The 16,449-nt window shown below is 45.4% G+C and overlaps 1 protein-coding gene across 2 annotated transcripts in view; it reads left to right on the top strand.

The window, feature by feature from the left end:
• LOC121466041 (myocardial zonula adherens protein) overlaps positions 1-16,449 on the top strand; it is an 88,654-nt gene that overhangs the window by 10,475 nt on the left and 61,730 nt on the right. For both annotated transcript variants that reach the window (XM_041679510.1, XM_041679509.1), the window contains exon 2: positions 2,320-2,406. In XM_041679510.1, coding sequence (XP_041535444.1) covers positions 2,320-2,406 — 87 coding nt within the window. The remainder of the gene's footprint in view (positions 1-2,319; positions 2,407-16,449) is intronic.

The raw sequence follows: 16,449 nt of genomic DNA on the forward strand, positions 1-16,449 counted from the left end.
TGAGGAACTGTCAAGAGGTCACAGCGTCAGGAAGGCAGAAAAGCACTGCCATATAGTTTCATAAGGCCATCTCGGAGGTACTAGGGGTGAGGGCGTACATTGAATTATAGTGGGGCACAGCTTAATGTATAATAGGTGCCAAGCAGCCTCCTGTGAGTCAGGCCCATGTGGTATTTCAGGATTGTGGTGGCAGACTGTGAAGACGAAGAACACAGGCCCTGCAGACTGGCCAGGTTCAAATCTTAGCTCCGCTGTCTCCTAGTGTCTCCATACAGCCTTGTCAGAGGTGACTTCCTAATCACTCAGTAAGCCTGGTAGGTAAGAGGACCTGTTCCGGAGGATTATGTTCAATATTAGATGGACTTAGGGTCACTTAGCTGGTACCTGGCACACCGCAAGCCCCGTGAATGCATGTCCCGTGGATGTTGTCGCGGTCTTGTTACTAGTACACGGGTCTATTTTTAGTCAGGAAAATGACTGCTTAGGATCCCTCGCTGTCACCAGGCTCTTGGAAAATCTCACAAGCTGTAGCTCTCCTCAGGGGATGCTTAAATGCTTCTTTTGTGCTTAAACTGAAGAGGCATAGTATAATTTAGACTTTCTCTCTCATTGGGTTGGCTTGGCTTTGCAGTACTGAGATTGAACCCAGTGTTCCTGCCTGTTAGACCAGAGTTTTCCCATCGAGCCACACCCCCGGTGCTGGCCTCTTGGAAACCTTTATTCATGTATGTATGTGCATATGTATGTGTGTGTATGTATGTATATATATATGTGTGTGTGTGTGTGTGTTATATTTTGTTTGTTTTTGAGGTAGGGTCTCACTGTGTTGGTCTGACTTTCCTGGGAACTTGCTATGTAGATCAGGCTGGCCTCGACCTCACAGAGATCTACCTGCCTCTGCCTTCTGAGTGCTGAGATCAAAGATGTATACCACTATTCCTGGCCTTTATTCCAAAATTACAGTGGACTTTGTCGACAGCCTTTGATAACCTGACAGAGCGCTTCAGAGGTCAGTGACAGGTGCTCATGGTATTGCTAAAGAAGCTGTCAGATGTTCATGCCTCGGCAATTACGCTTTGCTTCCCAGCCTCCCTTTTCTGTTAAAATCTCTTTGAACTTTCAGCAAACATGAGCAGCTTTGGCTTTCTTCGTTGTTGTCATCTTCTCCTCTTCCTCCTCTTCCTCCTCCTCCTCTTCCTCCTCCTCTTCCTCCTCCTCCTCCTTCTCTCTAAAGTACCTCAGACATTACATTTGTCACCTTAACTGTTCTTAGGTGTACAGGTTCATGGCTTTGCGTGCATTTACTGTGGCTCCCTGGCACTGCCAAGTCTCCCATCGTCTCAAACTGAAGTTCTATACCCGCTAAATGCTACCTCCCCACTCTCCATCTCCCTAACTCCTGGCAGCCCCTTCCACGCCCACTCTCGATGGGTGTGGCTGGTCTAGGTACGTCGTGTAGAAGGTTGTTTTGCTCTGATGTATTTGGCTTATTTCTGGTAGGGTGTTGTCATGGTTCACCCGTGCTGCGCTGTATCAGATCTACCTTCCCTTTGAAAGCTGAGTAGCATTCTGTTGTGTGTATATATTTGGTTCCGCCACCTGACAGTGGACGTTTAAGTCACTTCTGCCTACTGTGAATATTGAATATGAATGTGATTAAAGAAACTTTATGAAAGTTGTGATCGGGTCGGTGAGATGGCTCAGCAAGGAAAGGCTCCTCGCCATGCAAGCCTGGCCTGAGTGTGATCTCCAGGACCCACAGAAAGGAAAAAGGACAGCACGGATCCCACAGAGTTGTCCTTTGCCCTGCCACCTGCGTGTTGTGGCCTACACACCCATGCACACACCCATGCACACACAACATGTAAAATAAAAACCTGTGATTAACATCTCCATATCTGTTGTAGAAAAGTTAAATGCCTAGGCTAGAAAAGTAGAAAATGCCTCTGACCCCATCACAGGGAGTCTCAGACTTTAGACAAGAGGTAACTGCATTATATAATTTGGCTTCTATCTCCCTAGTAAATTTTGGTTTTTATCTGTGAAATGAGATCATTTTAAGCATATTGTTATGAAATCTGAGCCATTTAAAAATGTTTGAAATCTCTGAAGGCATTTAATAGCTTCTTGTTTGAGTGACGGGCTGCTAGAGGACGCTGTTGGTGGGTACCTGTGCCAGGCCATGCTGGTCTCCTAGTCACCTTCCAGTGTGCCCATCGCTGTGGAATAGGCAGAGAGAGAGAGAGAGAGAGAGCCCAGGGCCTCTGGCTCCTTCTGACCCTGACTCATCCTAACTGGACTGTCCTCCACCTCTTTTAGGCAAACGTCTGCAGACTACGGCTGACCGTGCCTCCTGAGAGTCCAGCACCCCAGCAAACAGAAAAGAAGATTGAGAGGAAAGATCAGGTGAGTCTTCTCGGAGGCCAGGGCCTGTGGCTGGTCTATGTTATTGTGTTTTCCCTGCTCACCAAAGCTGTTCCCCGAGCTATCCATTGGCCGCTGCTGAAGAAAAGGCCCTCAGCCTTCCACCCTGCTTTCCCAGCTGCCTCTGCAGCCTTGTGCCCAGCCCTTGTTTCCTGGGAAACACGGTGGCTCTGGGTAACGTCCCAGCTGTGGGCACACTGGACTTAGTGTCAGGTGCTGTGGCAGGGAAGATGGTATTTCCTGGAATGGCCCGTGCGGTGGAGTCAAAGGGCCTTTTGTAAGTTGCTGGAACAGGAGCTCCAGGATGGAAGGCTGGCTCTGGCTGGCAGGAAGAGCCCAGCAGGCAGCTGAGCATGGTCTTGGCTGGATACAAAAGGAAACCTACAAACACTTCTGTGTCACTTCTGAAGTGAGTGCTGGTACCATGCAGATAACCATGGCCCTACCTTTACTTTAGAAGGACTTGCAGTTTTTCAGGTGGGACAGGTGTATACACAAACAATGGTCATGTCATGTCCCATGTGTTCCTATCTGGGAACATAGAGGTGGTGCTAAGTGACTCTGGCAGGTGGCAGAAGTGTGGCTTAACAAATAAATGGGAGGGCCTGCTTAGCGCTCCACCTGTGTTCCAGGTGATGCCATTTTCTCATTCCTAAGCCGTGACTGGCACCTGCTAAATTTCAACCACTAGGACTCCAGTAGTGAACATACCAGTAAACAAGGCAATGGCTGTCACTCACGGAGCTGATATGCTAGTTGGGTGGGAATGAAAGCAAACAAAATAATGATGTACTTTCTGGAGAGACAGCGTCAGAGAAAGGGATAGGCACGCCAGACACTAGGCAGTCCTTCTTCTGGTGGGTGTTTTATATGAACATAAAATGAAATAATAGGTTATAAATTTCATGGGTAGAATTATGAGATTATAACTTCTTGAAATGCAAGCTTCACTTTCGAGGTAACCAATACCGTAGTGAACCATGAATAAAGAAGCTTCCTGTAGACTAGTAGGAGGCTGCTAGTATCCCAGAGTTGTTGTGTGTATCCGTCTCTCCTGTCCTGTTGCGCTCTTCTCCTAACTTTGTGTGTATGTGTGTGTGTGTGTGTGTTCTTGTATGTTTGCATGTGCCTGTGGTGATCAGAGGCAGACATTGGGTGTCTACTTCAGTTGCTTTCCATCTTATTTCTTCTCTCTCTCTCTCTCTCTCTCTCTCTCAAAATTTTCAAATTTTATTTATGAGTGTTTTGTCTGCATGTGTGTGGGCAACACATGTGTGCCTGATGCCCTCAGAAGTCAGAAGAGGATGTTGGATTCCTTGGAACTGAAGTTATGGATGGTTGTGAGCCGCCATGTGGGTGTTGGGAACTACATCCAGGTCCTCTGCAAGAACAAGAGCACTTAAATGATGGAGCCATTTCTTCTAGCCTACTTGTTCGTTTTTCAGATAGGGTCTCTCTAAGTATTCCCGACTGTCCTGGAACTCAATGCAGGACAGCCTGGCCCTAAACTTATAGAGATCTGCCTGCCTCTGGCTCCTGAGTATGGATTACAGGTGTGCATTACCATGCCTGGCCTTACTTCTTGAGATGGAGTCTCTCTGAAGGCGGAGCTTACCAGTTTGCCATGGAGCTCTGGGGATTTGCCTCTCTTTTAATGTGGCTGCTGATCTGAGGTCCTCAAGATTGCACAGCAAGCCCTTTGCTAACTGAGACATCTTCGCAGCTCCCTCTTCTCACTTTCTACCAAAGTCAACAAGTTATCAGTGATGATGCAAAGGGCAGAGAGGCAGAGGAAGTAGGGGAAGGTGAAGTTATGGCCAGAAAGCCATGAGAGAATGTAAACTTTGACCTGCTTCAAAGGAGAGGAAGTGTCTCACCAACAGCACTGGGAAGAATGTTGGTTCCAGCAGGTGGAGTGGGGACAGGGGAAGGGCAAGGTAGACCTGGTTCTGGAAATCAGGCAGCACCAGTGAGGTACTGGCCAAGGCCCTAGGAGATGGTTTTATTTTATTTATTTTTTTATTAAAGATTTGTTTATTTTTATCTTGTGTGTTTTGCCTATATGTGCATCTGTGTACCACTTGCATTTAGTATCCATGGAGGCCAGAAGAAGGCATTAGATCCCTGGAACTAGAGTTTCAGATGGTTGTGAGTTGCCATGTAGGAGTTGGGAATCTAACCTGGTCCTCTGGAAGAGCAAAAGTTGCTTTTAACCCCTGAGCCTCTCTCCAACCCTGATAACTCTTTCTGGTTAAATTGTTTGGTGTTCAACACCAAAAAGATTAAGATCAGTACAAATTAAATAGCCCTATTTTTCCCTGTTTTTCTTTTTCTTGAGACTGGGTTTCTCTGTATAACAACCCTGACTATCCTCAGACTTACTCTGTAGACCAGGCTGGTTACAAACTCACAGAGATCCATCTGCTTCTGCCTCCCAAGTGCTAGGATTAAAGGTGTGTGCCAGCCAAATAGCCCCAACAATTAGCCTCATAAGGAGTTGGATTTTGGAACATTTTGGATTTTGGTGGATAGACATGCCTAACTGGTAACATCTGTACAAATGTCCCCAACCAAGTGTAAACAACTCCAACATCTGAGGTTCTTCTGGTCCTAAGCATTTTGAGATAAAGGACACTCAGCCTACCATGGATTATGATATATTGAATAATAACAAAACATCCAACACTAGTGATAACCTGAGAGGCATAGAGGGAAGGGAAGGGGAGCTTGTTCTAGAACACTAATTTAGAAAATCTGTTTTAGAATTTCCAGAGAGGCTCATCAGTGGCTGACAAACTAGTTAGTTGCACATTGTCACCGAGTAGGAGAAGTCACATGTAAAGTGTGGCCTGTAAAGGAGCCGTGGACCTTACAGTTGACTAAAATTTCAACCGGGGACCCAACCCAGCACTACCAGCAGATGACAACCCTCAGAGGACTTCCAAAGGGATGTGGTTAAAAAGTACATGCAAGCCCTGTGTAATCTCCAAGCTGAATTGTGTAACTGAATTAATAATAAGGAAACAGAAGGCTCCAAAATGCAGTCCCTTCTATAGAATGACTGGCCTGACTCCCTCTCCATGAATTTGATGGTATTAAAAACAAGATGAGCTTTTGTTGTTGGGAAGTTAGACAGAGTGGACCTTGGTTAGATCCTGAGCCGAAAACCTTGTAACAAACATGTTGATATACTTGCTGAATTTGGAATATGAGCCCTATAATAGTGAGTGAATGGATTTCATTTTTCTGCATATGAAATGTGATTGAAGAGTTCTTTCGGCTTCCCCAAGGCTATGAACACTCAGCAAAGGAAATGCTTGGTATCTGTATTCATTGCGTTTCTTTCATTGCTGTGGCGAACTGTGACAGATACAGCTTGAGGAAGGAAGCGTTTGCACTGGGCTAAGGGTTCAAGGGTACATCACGGTGTGGAGGCCATGGTGGCAGAGACCTGAGGCATCTGGTCACTCACAGTGCATCTGCAGTCAGGAAGCAGGGAGAGATGGAAGTGGCCCTTAGTTTGCTCCTCCCTTTTAATTTAGCCCATGGGACAGTGCCCACACAGTCAGGATGGGAATTCCTACCTCAGTTTACCCAATCTAGAGACTCCCTCACAGAAATACCTAGTACTTGATATCCTAGGCAGTTCTAGATCCTGTCAAGTTGATAATTAGTGTTAGCTGAAGCTCATAACAGTGAAAGAACAGGGCAGTGAGGCTTTAGCTACTAGACGCTTGTGATTACCAGGATTGAATGGGGCCCATTTGTTGGGGAGCATCCCTTTCTTCCCTTTTTGTCCTCGGTCTCTCTGTCCCTTTTAGAGCTGATGGCATCTGGGAAAGTTTGAGGAAGAAGGCCGGTCCAGAGTAGGTGATGGAACCAGGGCCATGGTGGCTGTGTCCATGTATGTGGTAGAGTCAGAGGGAATGAGATGTTTCTGGTAGCTACAATCAGGGAAGGTGCCCCGGAGTGGTTGTTCTCATAGAAGAACCAAACGCTCCCCTGGAAAGAGTTCGAATGCTTAGCTGTGGAGTTTGTACTCAAGTTGTATGCCTGCCCATCTTGTCTTGAAGAGTGCTTTCCAAATTAGTAAGCATCAGGCATTACTTTTATTTATGGAGGGGAAAAGTATCAAAAGTTAAAATGAAAATTAAAAATAGCTTTATGCAAGTTGCTAAAGACATTGATGATGTCATTTTCTCTGAGAGCATGTGCAGATTGCTATAACTTGCACTAGAACTCAAAGGAATATTTTTATGACAGATACTCATTCAATGGGAAACCATCTATTTGGGGAGAAAAAGGCCATGGCAGAATATATCCACTCTGTATTTCACCATGATAATTGCAACTCCATAATGATTACAATTAGATGAAAACGACATTTATACTCAGAGCAGTCAGCAGAGAGCTCTCTTTTCCAAGAGGCTCGTGGGGGTGGGGAGTGGAGGGGATTGGTGAGATGGCTCAGCTGGTAGACATCCGTCACTAAGCCTGACAACCTGAGTTTGATCCCGCGGTCATACATGGTAGAAAGAGACATCTGATTCTTCCAAGCTGCCCTTTTCCTTCCACATGTAAGCTAGAATGTGTGCAAAGCCACAATACAATAAATAAATATTTCAAAAGTTAAAGGAAGTGATAAATGACAAAAAGAAGCCAGATCCTACACCACTGAGAAGCCACAGAACAGCTCTAGACTTGAGGAGACAGGGCCCTTACTGGAAGATTTTATCAATAAAGGTGGAAGTCATACAAAGGAATGATCCTGCTTCCAAATTAAGTCACATAAAAGTGATAGAAGTTGTTGGACCGGGAAAGGGCACATCACTCCGTCAGTGGTGTCATTTCCAACCGCCTTAGTAATCAGAGTGAAAAATCTAAGTCTAGTCCCCAAACTAAGATCTGTCATCCACCCTGAGGCTAAGTACAGGCTTTTGGATTTATTTGCCTTTTTTTTTTCTTTTTTTCTGGGATAGACTTACTCCGATTCCCCCAGGCCAAGTGGCTACTCTTCTGTGACATCACTGGAAGGATTAGAAGAGCCCCAGCCTTCACAAATCTTACTGTTAGGAGCAATGACTGGCTCACTTGACAAATGGGACTTATAAGGAGAAAGTTAACAAGATGAAATGGTTCAAGAACCTCAATATTAACCTTTCCAAGAATATCATTTGTGACTTTCTTAATTTCTTCTTCAAATTAACACACACACACACACACACACACACACACACACTGAGCCTTCATATATTTATAGCAAAGCAGGGTCACCTTTCTCCTTATGCCCTCAGATAGCCCACTGCAGGTACTTAGGAACAGCCAGGTTCTGAGGAACTCGGGAGCTGTGCACCCTGATGCCTCTGGCCCACTGGGGCACCGGGTGTGAGATATGAAGTGTTCATCTGTAACAATCTGGTGACTCACTGCAGGAGAACTGGAGTAGAGGGGAGGGTGAGGCTGGCTAGTTCCCCAGGACTTGGGTGGTGGAGGCACTCAGATATCCTAGTGCTCACTGGGCATACAGTGACTTTGACATCATGTCCTGGCTGGATTCTTGGACTTGACTCACTGGGAACAGGGTTCACATACCAACAAGGGTTCCAAGGAGGAGCCACTTCTTCTGATGTGGTTGCAGTGTGTCTGCTCCTACCTGGAAGCCACAAAATTGCAAGGTACCCAACATTCTGGGTGATCTTCCCAGGCTTAATGACTTTGGTTCCTTTGAAGGTGAATCCCTGATTTCCTAACCAGGAATTGCGGCTGGATGGGACATGGAAGTCTGAAGATGTCAAATGGCCTGATTGACTTCTAATCAAGTGAAACTTCACCGAGGATTTCCAGGGTATTAGAGCTGCAGCTGGCTGCGGGCAGCTGGGCCTTAGTCACTGCCCTGCCATAGCAGATGCTGCCAGGGGGCATAACTCTACATAAACCCGCTGCCTGCTGGCTATTCTTCCAGCTGTTCTCTGTTCATCACAGAGAGAAATGCTTCACAGCTCAGAAGGCTTGAAGAGGGCATATTTTTTTTTCCTGTTTCATGGAGATGTGTTGGGAGGATGCTCAAGGCAAGTTCAGTAGTCAGCACTGTGCCAGAGACATGGAATCATGGGGTGTATTGTGGAGTTTTCCTAACTCTAAAGCAGATGCTCACCTGCCTGAGACTCAGTCTTTCTCTTGAGAGTTTTTCTCCTGGCCACCAGGTCTGGAAAACACACACTAGTTTCTCCTGTAAGCAGGTGTGCTGATGCCCAGTCGCAAAGAGCAAATGAGCTGAGCAGAGCTGGGGAGAAGGCTCAGGCTGTAAAGCTCTTGCGTTGCACACATGAGGACCTGAGCTTAAAGCTCAGCACTCAATGAAAAGTGCTCTGCATGGAGATGGGCACTTGCAATCACAGCCCTGGGGAGACAGAGATGTGTGGGTCCCTGGAGCTTGCTGGCCAGCTAGTCTAGCCTAGTTGGTGAGCTCCAGGTCAATGAGAAAACTTCTCAAAGGTAGTAGACAATGTTCTTGAGAGTGACACATGAGGTCATTCTCTGGCCTTTGTATACATAGGCACATGCCCCTCCATCCCCCATATATACACATTTAAAAAGTAAACTAGTATGGGAAAGGTGCCTCCCCCCTGACTATGTCTGGCCTATAAGGTGGAGTGACTTAATACCACCTTTGTCCTTTGAAGGTCAAACCCAATGGCCTTAGCCTTGGCCTCAGCATCTCTCCCTTTAGCTATCGTGGAATCATTTCCATCCATGAAGCACTGTCTTGTCTTTCTTTTTCCTCTTGGGCTTCTCCTTCTGTATCCTTGCTGATGCCATGCTACTCTTCTCATAGATCTGAGCATCACTCTACCATTACCTCTTCAGAGTCCTCTGACCCCCACGTTCCCTCTTTGCAAAGACCTACCTGCCTCCACCTCCTTGGTCTGCAAAGACCCAACTGTAGAGAACTCACTCTTGCCTGGTTTGGAGATGGCATAACCAGCTGTGGTTTCTGCATCCTCTCCTGATGAAAGCCATGCTGGTTTGTGATTTTTTTTTTCTGCCCACCAGAGCGATGAGAGTTGATTGGTGTGTTGCTACCATTACTCTTATTACTATTTCCACATTTAAAAAAGTTTTAGGCAACATTGGAACCTTAAATGGGATATGGGCACACACATTTAGAAGACATTCTGGCTGTGACCTATACACATGACAGTCCCATACCCTGATTCCTGGTGAGAATGGGTTTTTTTTCTTAGGCTCATTCACTGAGTGTATTTCCTCCAGAGCTAGTCTGGCTCATGCACTTCCAGGGAACCTGGTAGGGTCAGTCTTGGGCCTGGATCTGGGGATATTATAGGGAATAGACATAAGGATATTATAGGGAATAAATAGAATGGTTAGTGGAGGAGGAGAGGGGTTGGGAGAGAGCCCCATCCTTCCCTGGGGTTGAACTATTCCTATCTTTAACAGAATCCCTTTGTCCCTCACCCCTCATTTCTCCAGAGAACAATTCCTTCACTTTTAGACTCTGAGATCAGTTTTTCCCTAGAACCTTCTTCCTCAAATAGCTACTGAGATATTCAGCCCCAGCCTTACTATAAAGTAAATAAGCCAGGGCTGGAGAGACGGTCAGTGGTTAAGAACACAAACCTTTCTTGCAGAGGACCCGAGTTCAGTTCCCAACACCTGAGACGGACAGCTCATAACTGCCTGCAATTACAGCTGGGGATGCCCAACACCTCTGGCATCCTTTGTACATCCATGTTTATACCTACACACAGACATGCGCATAATTAAAAATAAAATAAACATTCTAAAACGAGTAAACGAGTCTCTACCCAGACAACCTGCCCCTCCAGGCTCAACAATGGCTTGCTTTTCCATTGAGACCCTGCCTGTCTATCCTGTGCATCCATGATCGCTCCTCCTTCAAGCTCCAGGTTCCAGACTGGCTTTATTGCTTTACTTGTAGTGTTCTTAGCAAAGAAATGTCCATAAGAACGGATACATGTTTCTGTAAACATTTGAATGTAAAAGTGACATGGAGTTAGCATAGAAACACACAGAGCACAAAGGCATTGACTCTATTCTGTCTCTACAGGGCCTTGCTCTCTGCACACAGTAGGTGTTTAGTGACTGTGATGATCAGTTTCATAAGTTGCCACAACAACACTGTAGACTATAATAGAATTTTATTATTGCATAGTTCTGAGGACTAGAAGCCTGGAATGGAGGTACGGAGGCTCTTGTTAGTCTTTGTCTTGTGGCTATATAATTGCTGTCCACAGATGGAGCAGCCCCTGTGTTCATGTCTGTCCAAATACCCTTTTTCTGTAAGGATGCTGGTGACCATGGAGTAGATCCCAGTCTTAACCGTATTTTAAGTTGATCCTGTCTCAAAGTAAGGTCAGATTTTAAGTGACTAGCAGTTAAGACTCCAGCATATTTTTTATTGGGGAGTGACATGGTTCATCATAGAAAGTTCTTTAAATTGTTTGAGCAACTCAGATAAATTAGCTTTTTGTTTTCGTTTTACTTTTTGTTTGTTTGCTTGTTTGTCTCATGTAGCTGAGGCTGTCTTTGAACTACTGATCCTCTTGCCTCTACCTTCCAAGGACTGGGATTACAGGTGTCTGCCACTGCCCCTGGCTTTTTAATTTTTTTATTAAACATAATAATGGAGGAAGGAGCAATGATTTCTTATCATCACAGATTTCATGGAGAAGAATTGGAAATGTGGGATGTCTATAAAGAGGGTTAAACTTTAGGAATAAAATTTATAGATCATTTTGAAATTAGATACTGTTATCCTTTCATTTTCAAAAAACTCTGTAACTCTCTGAAGTTCTGTATCCATTTTCTTGCCCAAATCTGTATGTCCTGTACACACACACACACACACACACACACACACACACACGGATAGAAAAGGAGAGGGAAAGAAAGGAGAGAGGGGGAGGGAGGGGAGAGAGTGTGTGTGAGAGAGAGGAGACCAATATTAGCTATGACAGATGCATCACACTGAACCAGAATGTGGCTGCATAGTCTTGGATCTGGTTGGCGCTGGCTCTGTGATCTTCATCATGAGCAAAATCTTCATTATGTGCATATATTAATAGAGCAGCTAGAAGAGACTCTGCTATGAGAAGCTACTAACACACAGCAGGAAGGACATTATGTGTCCTTCAGTGACCTTTAATTACTCTGTTTTGAGACTCGGAGAAGCTAAGTGAGCGAGACTGGCTGTGTGCATACGGGTACAGAGTCCAGGACTCCCGGAGCCAGCAGTGTGTCAGAGGAGGAAACCCCCACCAGCAGATTTTATAGCCCCTTTCCTTCAAAAGCTTAGATGAACAAGCCTGCTGGTTCTTGTCCTTGGAGAACCTGTTTATACAACATCCTGACTGTTGCCAAGTGAGCGGGTGTGCTGCCATGATTCATGGCTGCAGCTGGGGCTGTGCTGCATCTATGACAGTGCGCAGGGCCTGTCTCTGCCTCTCAAGAAGAGGCCTGAGGTTCTGCTCCTGGGCCTTCACCAACCTCTGCAGTGCTCCTGTCTCAAGCCCTCACAAGGGGACCCCAGTTCCTCTGCTAGAACACAAGAGAGTTCGCCCCACTCCAAAACTTCTTCAGCTGTGGAATTCTGTATACCCTCATACAACACAGTGCCAGAGCAGTGTCTCAGTGAGTTGAACGGTATTGCTGAGGTTGACACCTGAGGTCAACCTGTGACCCCTACATGTGCACACACACATATATACTTTCATATGCGTACTGGTATGCACCCACATGCACACCTACCAGCATGGAACACACACATGAACACACATTCACTCCTCCCGTATTTATTGTCTATTCTGGGTGTGGAGTTACAGCTGTGAGAGTAATAGATACACTCCCTGCCTTCGTGGAGTTTATTGTGCCGTCGGATCACATGTTTAAGATGTGAAAAGCATAGACCCTCATCACTAGCCTCACTAATCAAATGGCCAGTGAGTCCCTGGGGGCATCTTGTAGTATTTTAGACTGGGTTACTGTCTGTGGCTCCTCTTCCTTTTCCAGCCCAGGGAAAACAGCTGCAGCTAGTGCCCGAGGTAAATTCTGAGCTGTGAGTGCTCATGGGAAATCACCGATCACAGTCTCTTTGTGTGTTACTGTGTGCACCTGCTCTTAATCCTGGTGCATTTTATGTGGGGTTTATGGAAAGCCAATTTGGTGAATTGTCTCTGCTCCTTTCTATGGCAGGAACTTTCTTTTCATCCCAACACTTAAAGGGCTTTACTTTTCAAGGCGCTTTTGCCTGGTGTTGTTTCAGACCTAGCATATTCACAATAGGTCCGACATATACATATTTTTTTTAAAAGATTTGTTATTTTTAAGGTGTGTGTGTTCATGTGGATGCAGGCTCTTTTGGAATCAGAAGAGGGCATCAGATTTCCTGGAGCTGGAGTTACAGGTGGTTGTGAACTGCCCAACAAGGGTGGATGCTGGTAACCAAACTAGGGTCCTCTGAAAGAGCATCACATGCTCTTAACCACCAAGCTATCTCTCCAGCCCTTAAAATATTTTAGACATGTTTTTGTTTTCTATATCTATTTTATTCTGTTTGTCTTTGTCTGTCTGTCTGTCTTTCTCCCTCTGTGTGAGATGATGCACGTGCAGAGGTCAGAGGACAAGTTGCAGGAGTCAGTTATTTCCTTCTGCCATGGGTATTCCAGGGATAGAACTTGGGGTTTCAGGCGAGTAGCACGCACCTTTCCCAGCTGAACCATCTTGCCAGCCTCTGTATGTAATTTTAAACTTTTTTTTTTTTAAAAAAAGATATAAAGCATCATTCTAAAGCTTTAAAAAGATCTTTTAACTATGGAGCAATTGAAACTTATACCAGAGGAAGCTGAGATGTGGAAGAAGCTGCTAGCCTTGGACTCAGCCTTAGTAGCCCTCCACCCATGGCCAGTCCTGCCTCGTCTACATCCTGTCCACTTCCTTCACCTGCATAAATAAATAAATATGTCATAAATATTTTAGCATGCTTCTCTCAAAGGTAAACATTACTTTTTAGTATTAGCACAATAATTTTCATCAGGCTTAAAAGTAATATTCGTTTTAGGGCTATTTTAGGAGGAGAAAAGAAATGGCCTTTAAACATTTGCAAACATGTTAGCTCTTAGGTCCTTGTGTGTTCTCTAGCATTTGACCTCAAGCATGTTGGTATTTTCCAAACACGGTGTTGTTGGGACTTCTCAGGGTTGGATGTTGTTTCATGTTGTGGCTGAGGCTCTGGACTGCTGTCTGTCCCTTGCTCTAAGAGGGACCAAGGTTTGCTCCCATCAGCTGGACTCTATTTGCATGTTCGAGGTGATTCCCCAGAGGCCCTTCTGGCTTTTAAAGCTCCTATTCAATCAGCAAATATTTGCCGAGAGTCACAATGTGTCCATCACTGTTGGCTGCTGCAGTTAGTGTGGGAAAGAAGACAGATGAGGCCTGGACCCGTGGCTGCCTGGGGAGCAGGCCTCTGATCCGAAGGACACCCAGAGTCACCTAGGCATGGCTGTGGTCATGGGGAGAATGGGCATGAGGAGCTTAACTTCTGGAGGGTTAAGGAAGTCACTCTGGAGGAAGAGACATGTCTGTCTAGCAGTGTGGCAGAGGGAAGAGCCCTGCGAGCAGCATGAGGCAAGAGGAGTTGGTAGAAGAATGGGGTAGGTGAGGATGGGGAAGTGGAGAGGAGCCCCCCAACTCTGGCCTTCCTCTTCCAAATGGTTCTGGCCCTTGAGGGCTCGGCTCCTGGCTTCCCTGCCCCTTTAAACTCTTGGATGAACCAGTAACATTTACACAGTAGGGATGTGAGGGCTCAAGGAAATAAGAGTTTCCTTTAGCCTCATAAAAATCACTGTGCGGCAAACATTATCCTCCTTTTCATTCTTCATGTGCAGCCTTTCCCTGCGTGGTCCAGTGTTATCCCCTAAGGAACATCATGCCCCCAGCCCTGCTTCTCAGTGACCAGGCCCTTTATTGGAGGTCTTTTATTTAGACGACATTCTAACAATTTTTACTTTTTGTTTCCTTTGAAAATTGAAATAAAGGAGGGCTGGGGCGATGGCTTAATGGTTAAGAAGGTGTTCTGCTTTTGCAGAGGACCTGAGTTTAGTTTCCAACATCCGTATTGGGTGGTTCACAACTGCCTGCAATTCTAGCTTCAGGGCATCTGGCACCCTCTTTTAGGTTTGTGCATACCCGTGCTTACCTGTTCGTGTACCCCTACACACACACACACACACATATACAGATAACTACAAATACGTCTCTTAAAAGTAATATTTTATTAACTTTTTTGAGACTTTCATGCTATATGTTTGTATTCATATTCACCCCTCCCCCAGCTCCTCCCTTACCCACCCCCATTTCACTATCTCCCAACTTCATGTCCTTCTTTATTTAAAAAAACAATCTAGTCCAGCTTGTGCTGCCCAGAAATTTTTGGGTGTGGGGCTGTCCCCTGGAGTGTGGCCGACCTTCCAGCTGTCACACCCTTAAAGAAAATGGGCCCTCTCAGCAGTTATCAGATGCCAATAGCTCCAGCTAGGGGCGGGACTTCATATCCACCCCCAAAATAAATCATCTTTTTTTAAAAAAATAGTTTACATAAAAATGATTCAACAACAACAACAGGTCATGGGACTAAAGGACGCTGAAGGAAAGATGACATTCTGTTCCCACTGAGGAGATTGTCACCAAACGTTGGGATTGTATCTTTTTAGCAATTTTCTTTTTGTTTGTTTGTTTGTTTTTGCTTTTTGAGACAAGATTTCTCTGTGTAGCCCTGACTGCCCTAGAACTTGCTCTGTAGACCAGGTTGACCCCGAACTCACAGAGATCTGCCTCCCTCTGTCTCCTGAGTTAAAGGTGTATGTCACCACCACTTGACATAGAAATTTTTTATTCACAATCTTAAAATAAAAAACAGGAATGTAAAATTTTCTCTTTTTCACTCAGTGTATCTTAGGCATCTTTCGATGCACACAGATCCTGCTCTTTGTTGAGACAGTCGTTCACTGTGCAGCCCAAATAGACCTGAACTCACTGGGCAATTCCAATTAGTCTCAAACTCAGGGCAATTCCCCTGCCTCAGACTTCTCAGTGCTGGGATAGTAGGCCTGACCCTGTCCTGGCATTGTCCTCGTCTCCCAGGTGGTGAGCTCCTCTGTCTAGCCCCCAGTCCTCTGGGCACCTTGCTGTGCTGTGTGTCTCATCAGAGCCCAGTGTCGTCAACAACCTGTTTTTCAGGAACTGGGTGGGGTCAGGGCTGGAAGAACAGCTTGTGTTTCCTGGTCTGTGGGGAGTTTCATTGGAGCTTTTCCTTCTCCTCGCAAACTGGGGGTATCTGAATGTCAGCATGTCGCTCCACCATGAGCCATTTAGCAGCCTTAGTCACTGAATGACAACCAATTTCAAGGGTAGCAGCAGCACCCATGAGATCTGGTGCCTAGGGCACATCACATATCCAAGCTGTTGCCAGAAGCCGTACGCCAGTGTCCCAGATCCTCATGCTACATCGCGTCCCAGTTTGTACCGAATAGTAGAAGGCATTGGATGGGTTCCCTTTTTTTTAAAAGCCCTTGTGGTAAAAGTGCTCACAAATAATGCAGAGAACCAAAAAAAGAGAAGCTTCCCTTTTATTCTCCAACATCTCTAATGTGTTTCACTGTTCGCTCTTCAAAAGGGATTAACAATTTGTCATGAATCCTACTGGTTTTTATTTTTTATTTTACAAACTTTGAGTGTTTTCAGTAGTCATTATTTTGTGGCAGTAAGTAATTTAAAATGCAAATTAAAGTTTTGTATTTCAAAAAAATTTTCTGAAAACCTGGTAAAAGTCTACAAAAAGGTAATTGGAAAAGTTGGTACAGAGTCCAGTGTGGTGGCGTACACCTTTAATCCCAGCACTATGGAGGCAGGATCGGGTGGTTCTCTGTGAGTTCACCTGGTCTACAGAGTGAGTTCCAGTCCAGCTAAGACTATGTAGTGAGACCCTGT

This window comes from Microtus oregoni, unplaced genomic scaffold (assembly GCF_018167655.1).
Source record: "Microtus oregoni isolate MIOR12 unplaced genomic scaffold, Mior012 000032F_ref0000030, whole genome shotgun sequence".
Taxonomy (NCBI): Eukaryota; Metazoa; Chordata; class Mammalia; order Rodentia; family Cricetidae; genus Microtus; species Microtus oregoni.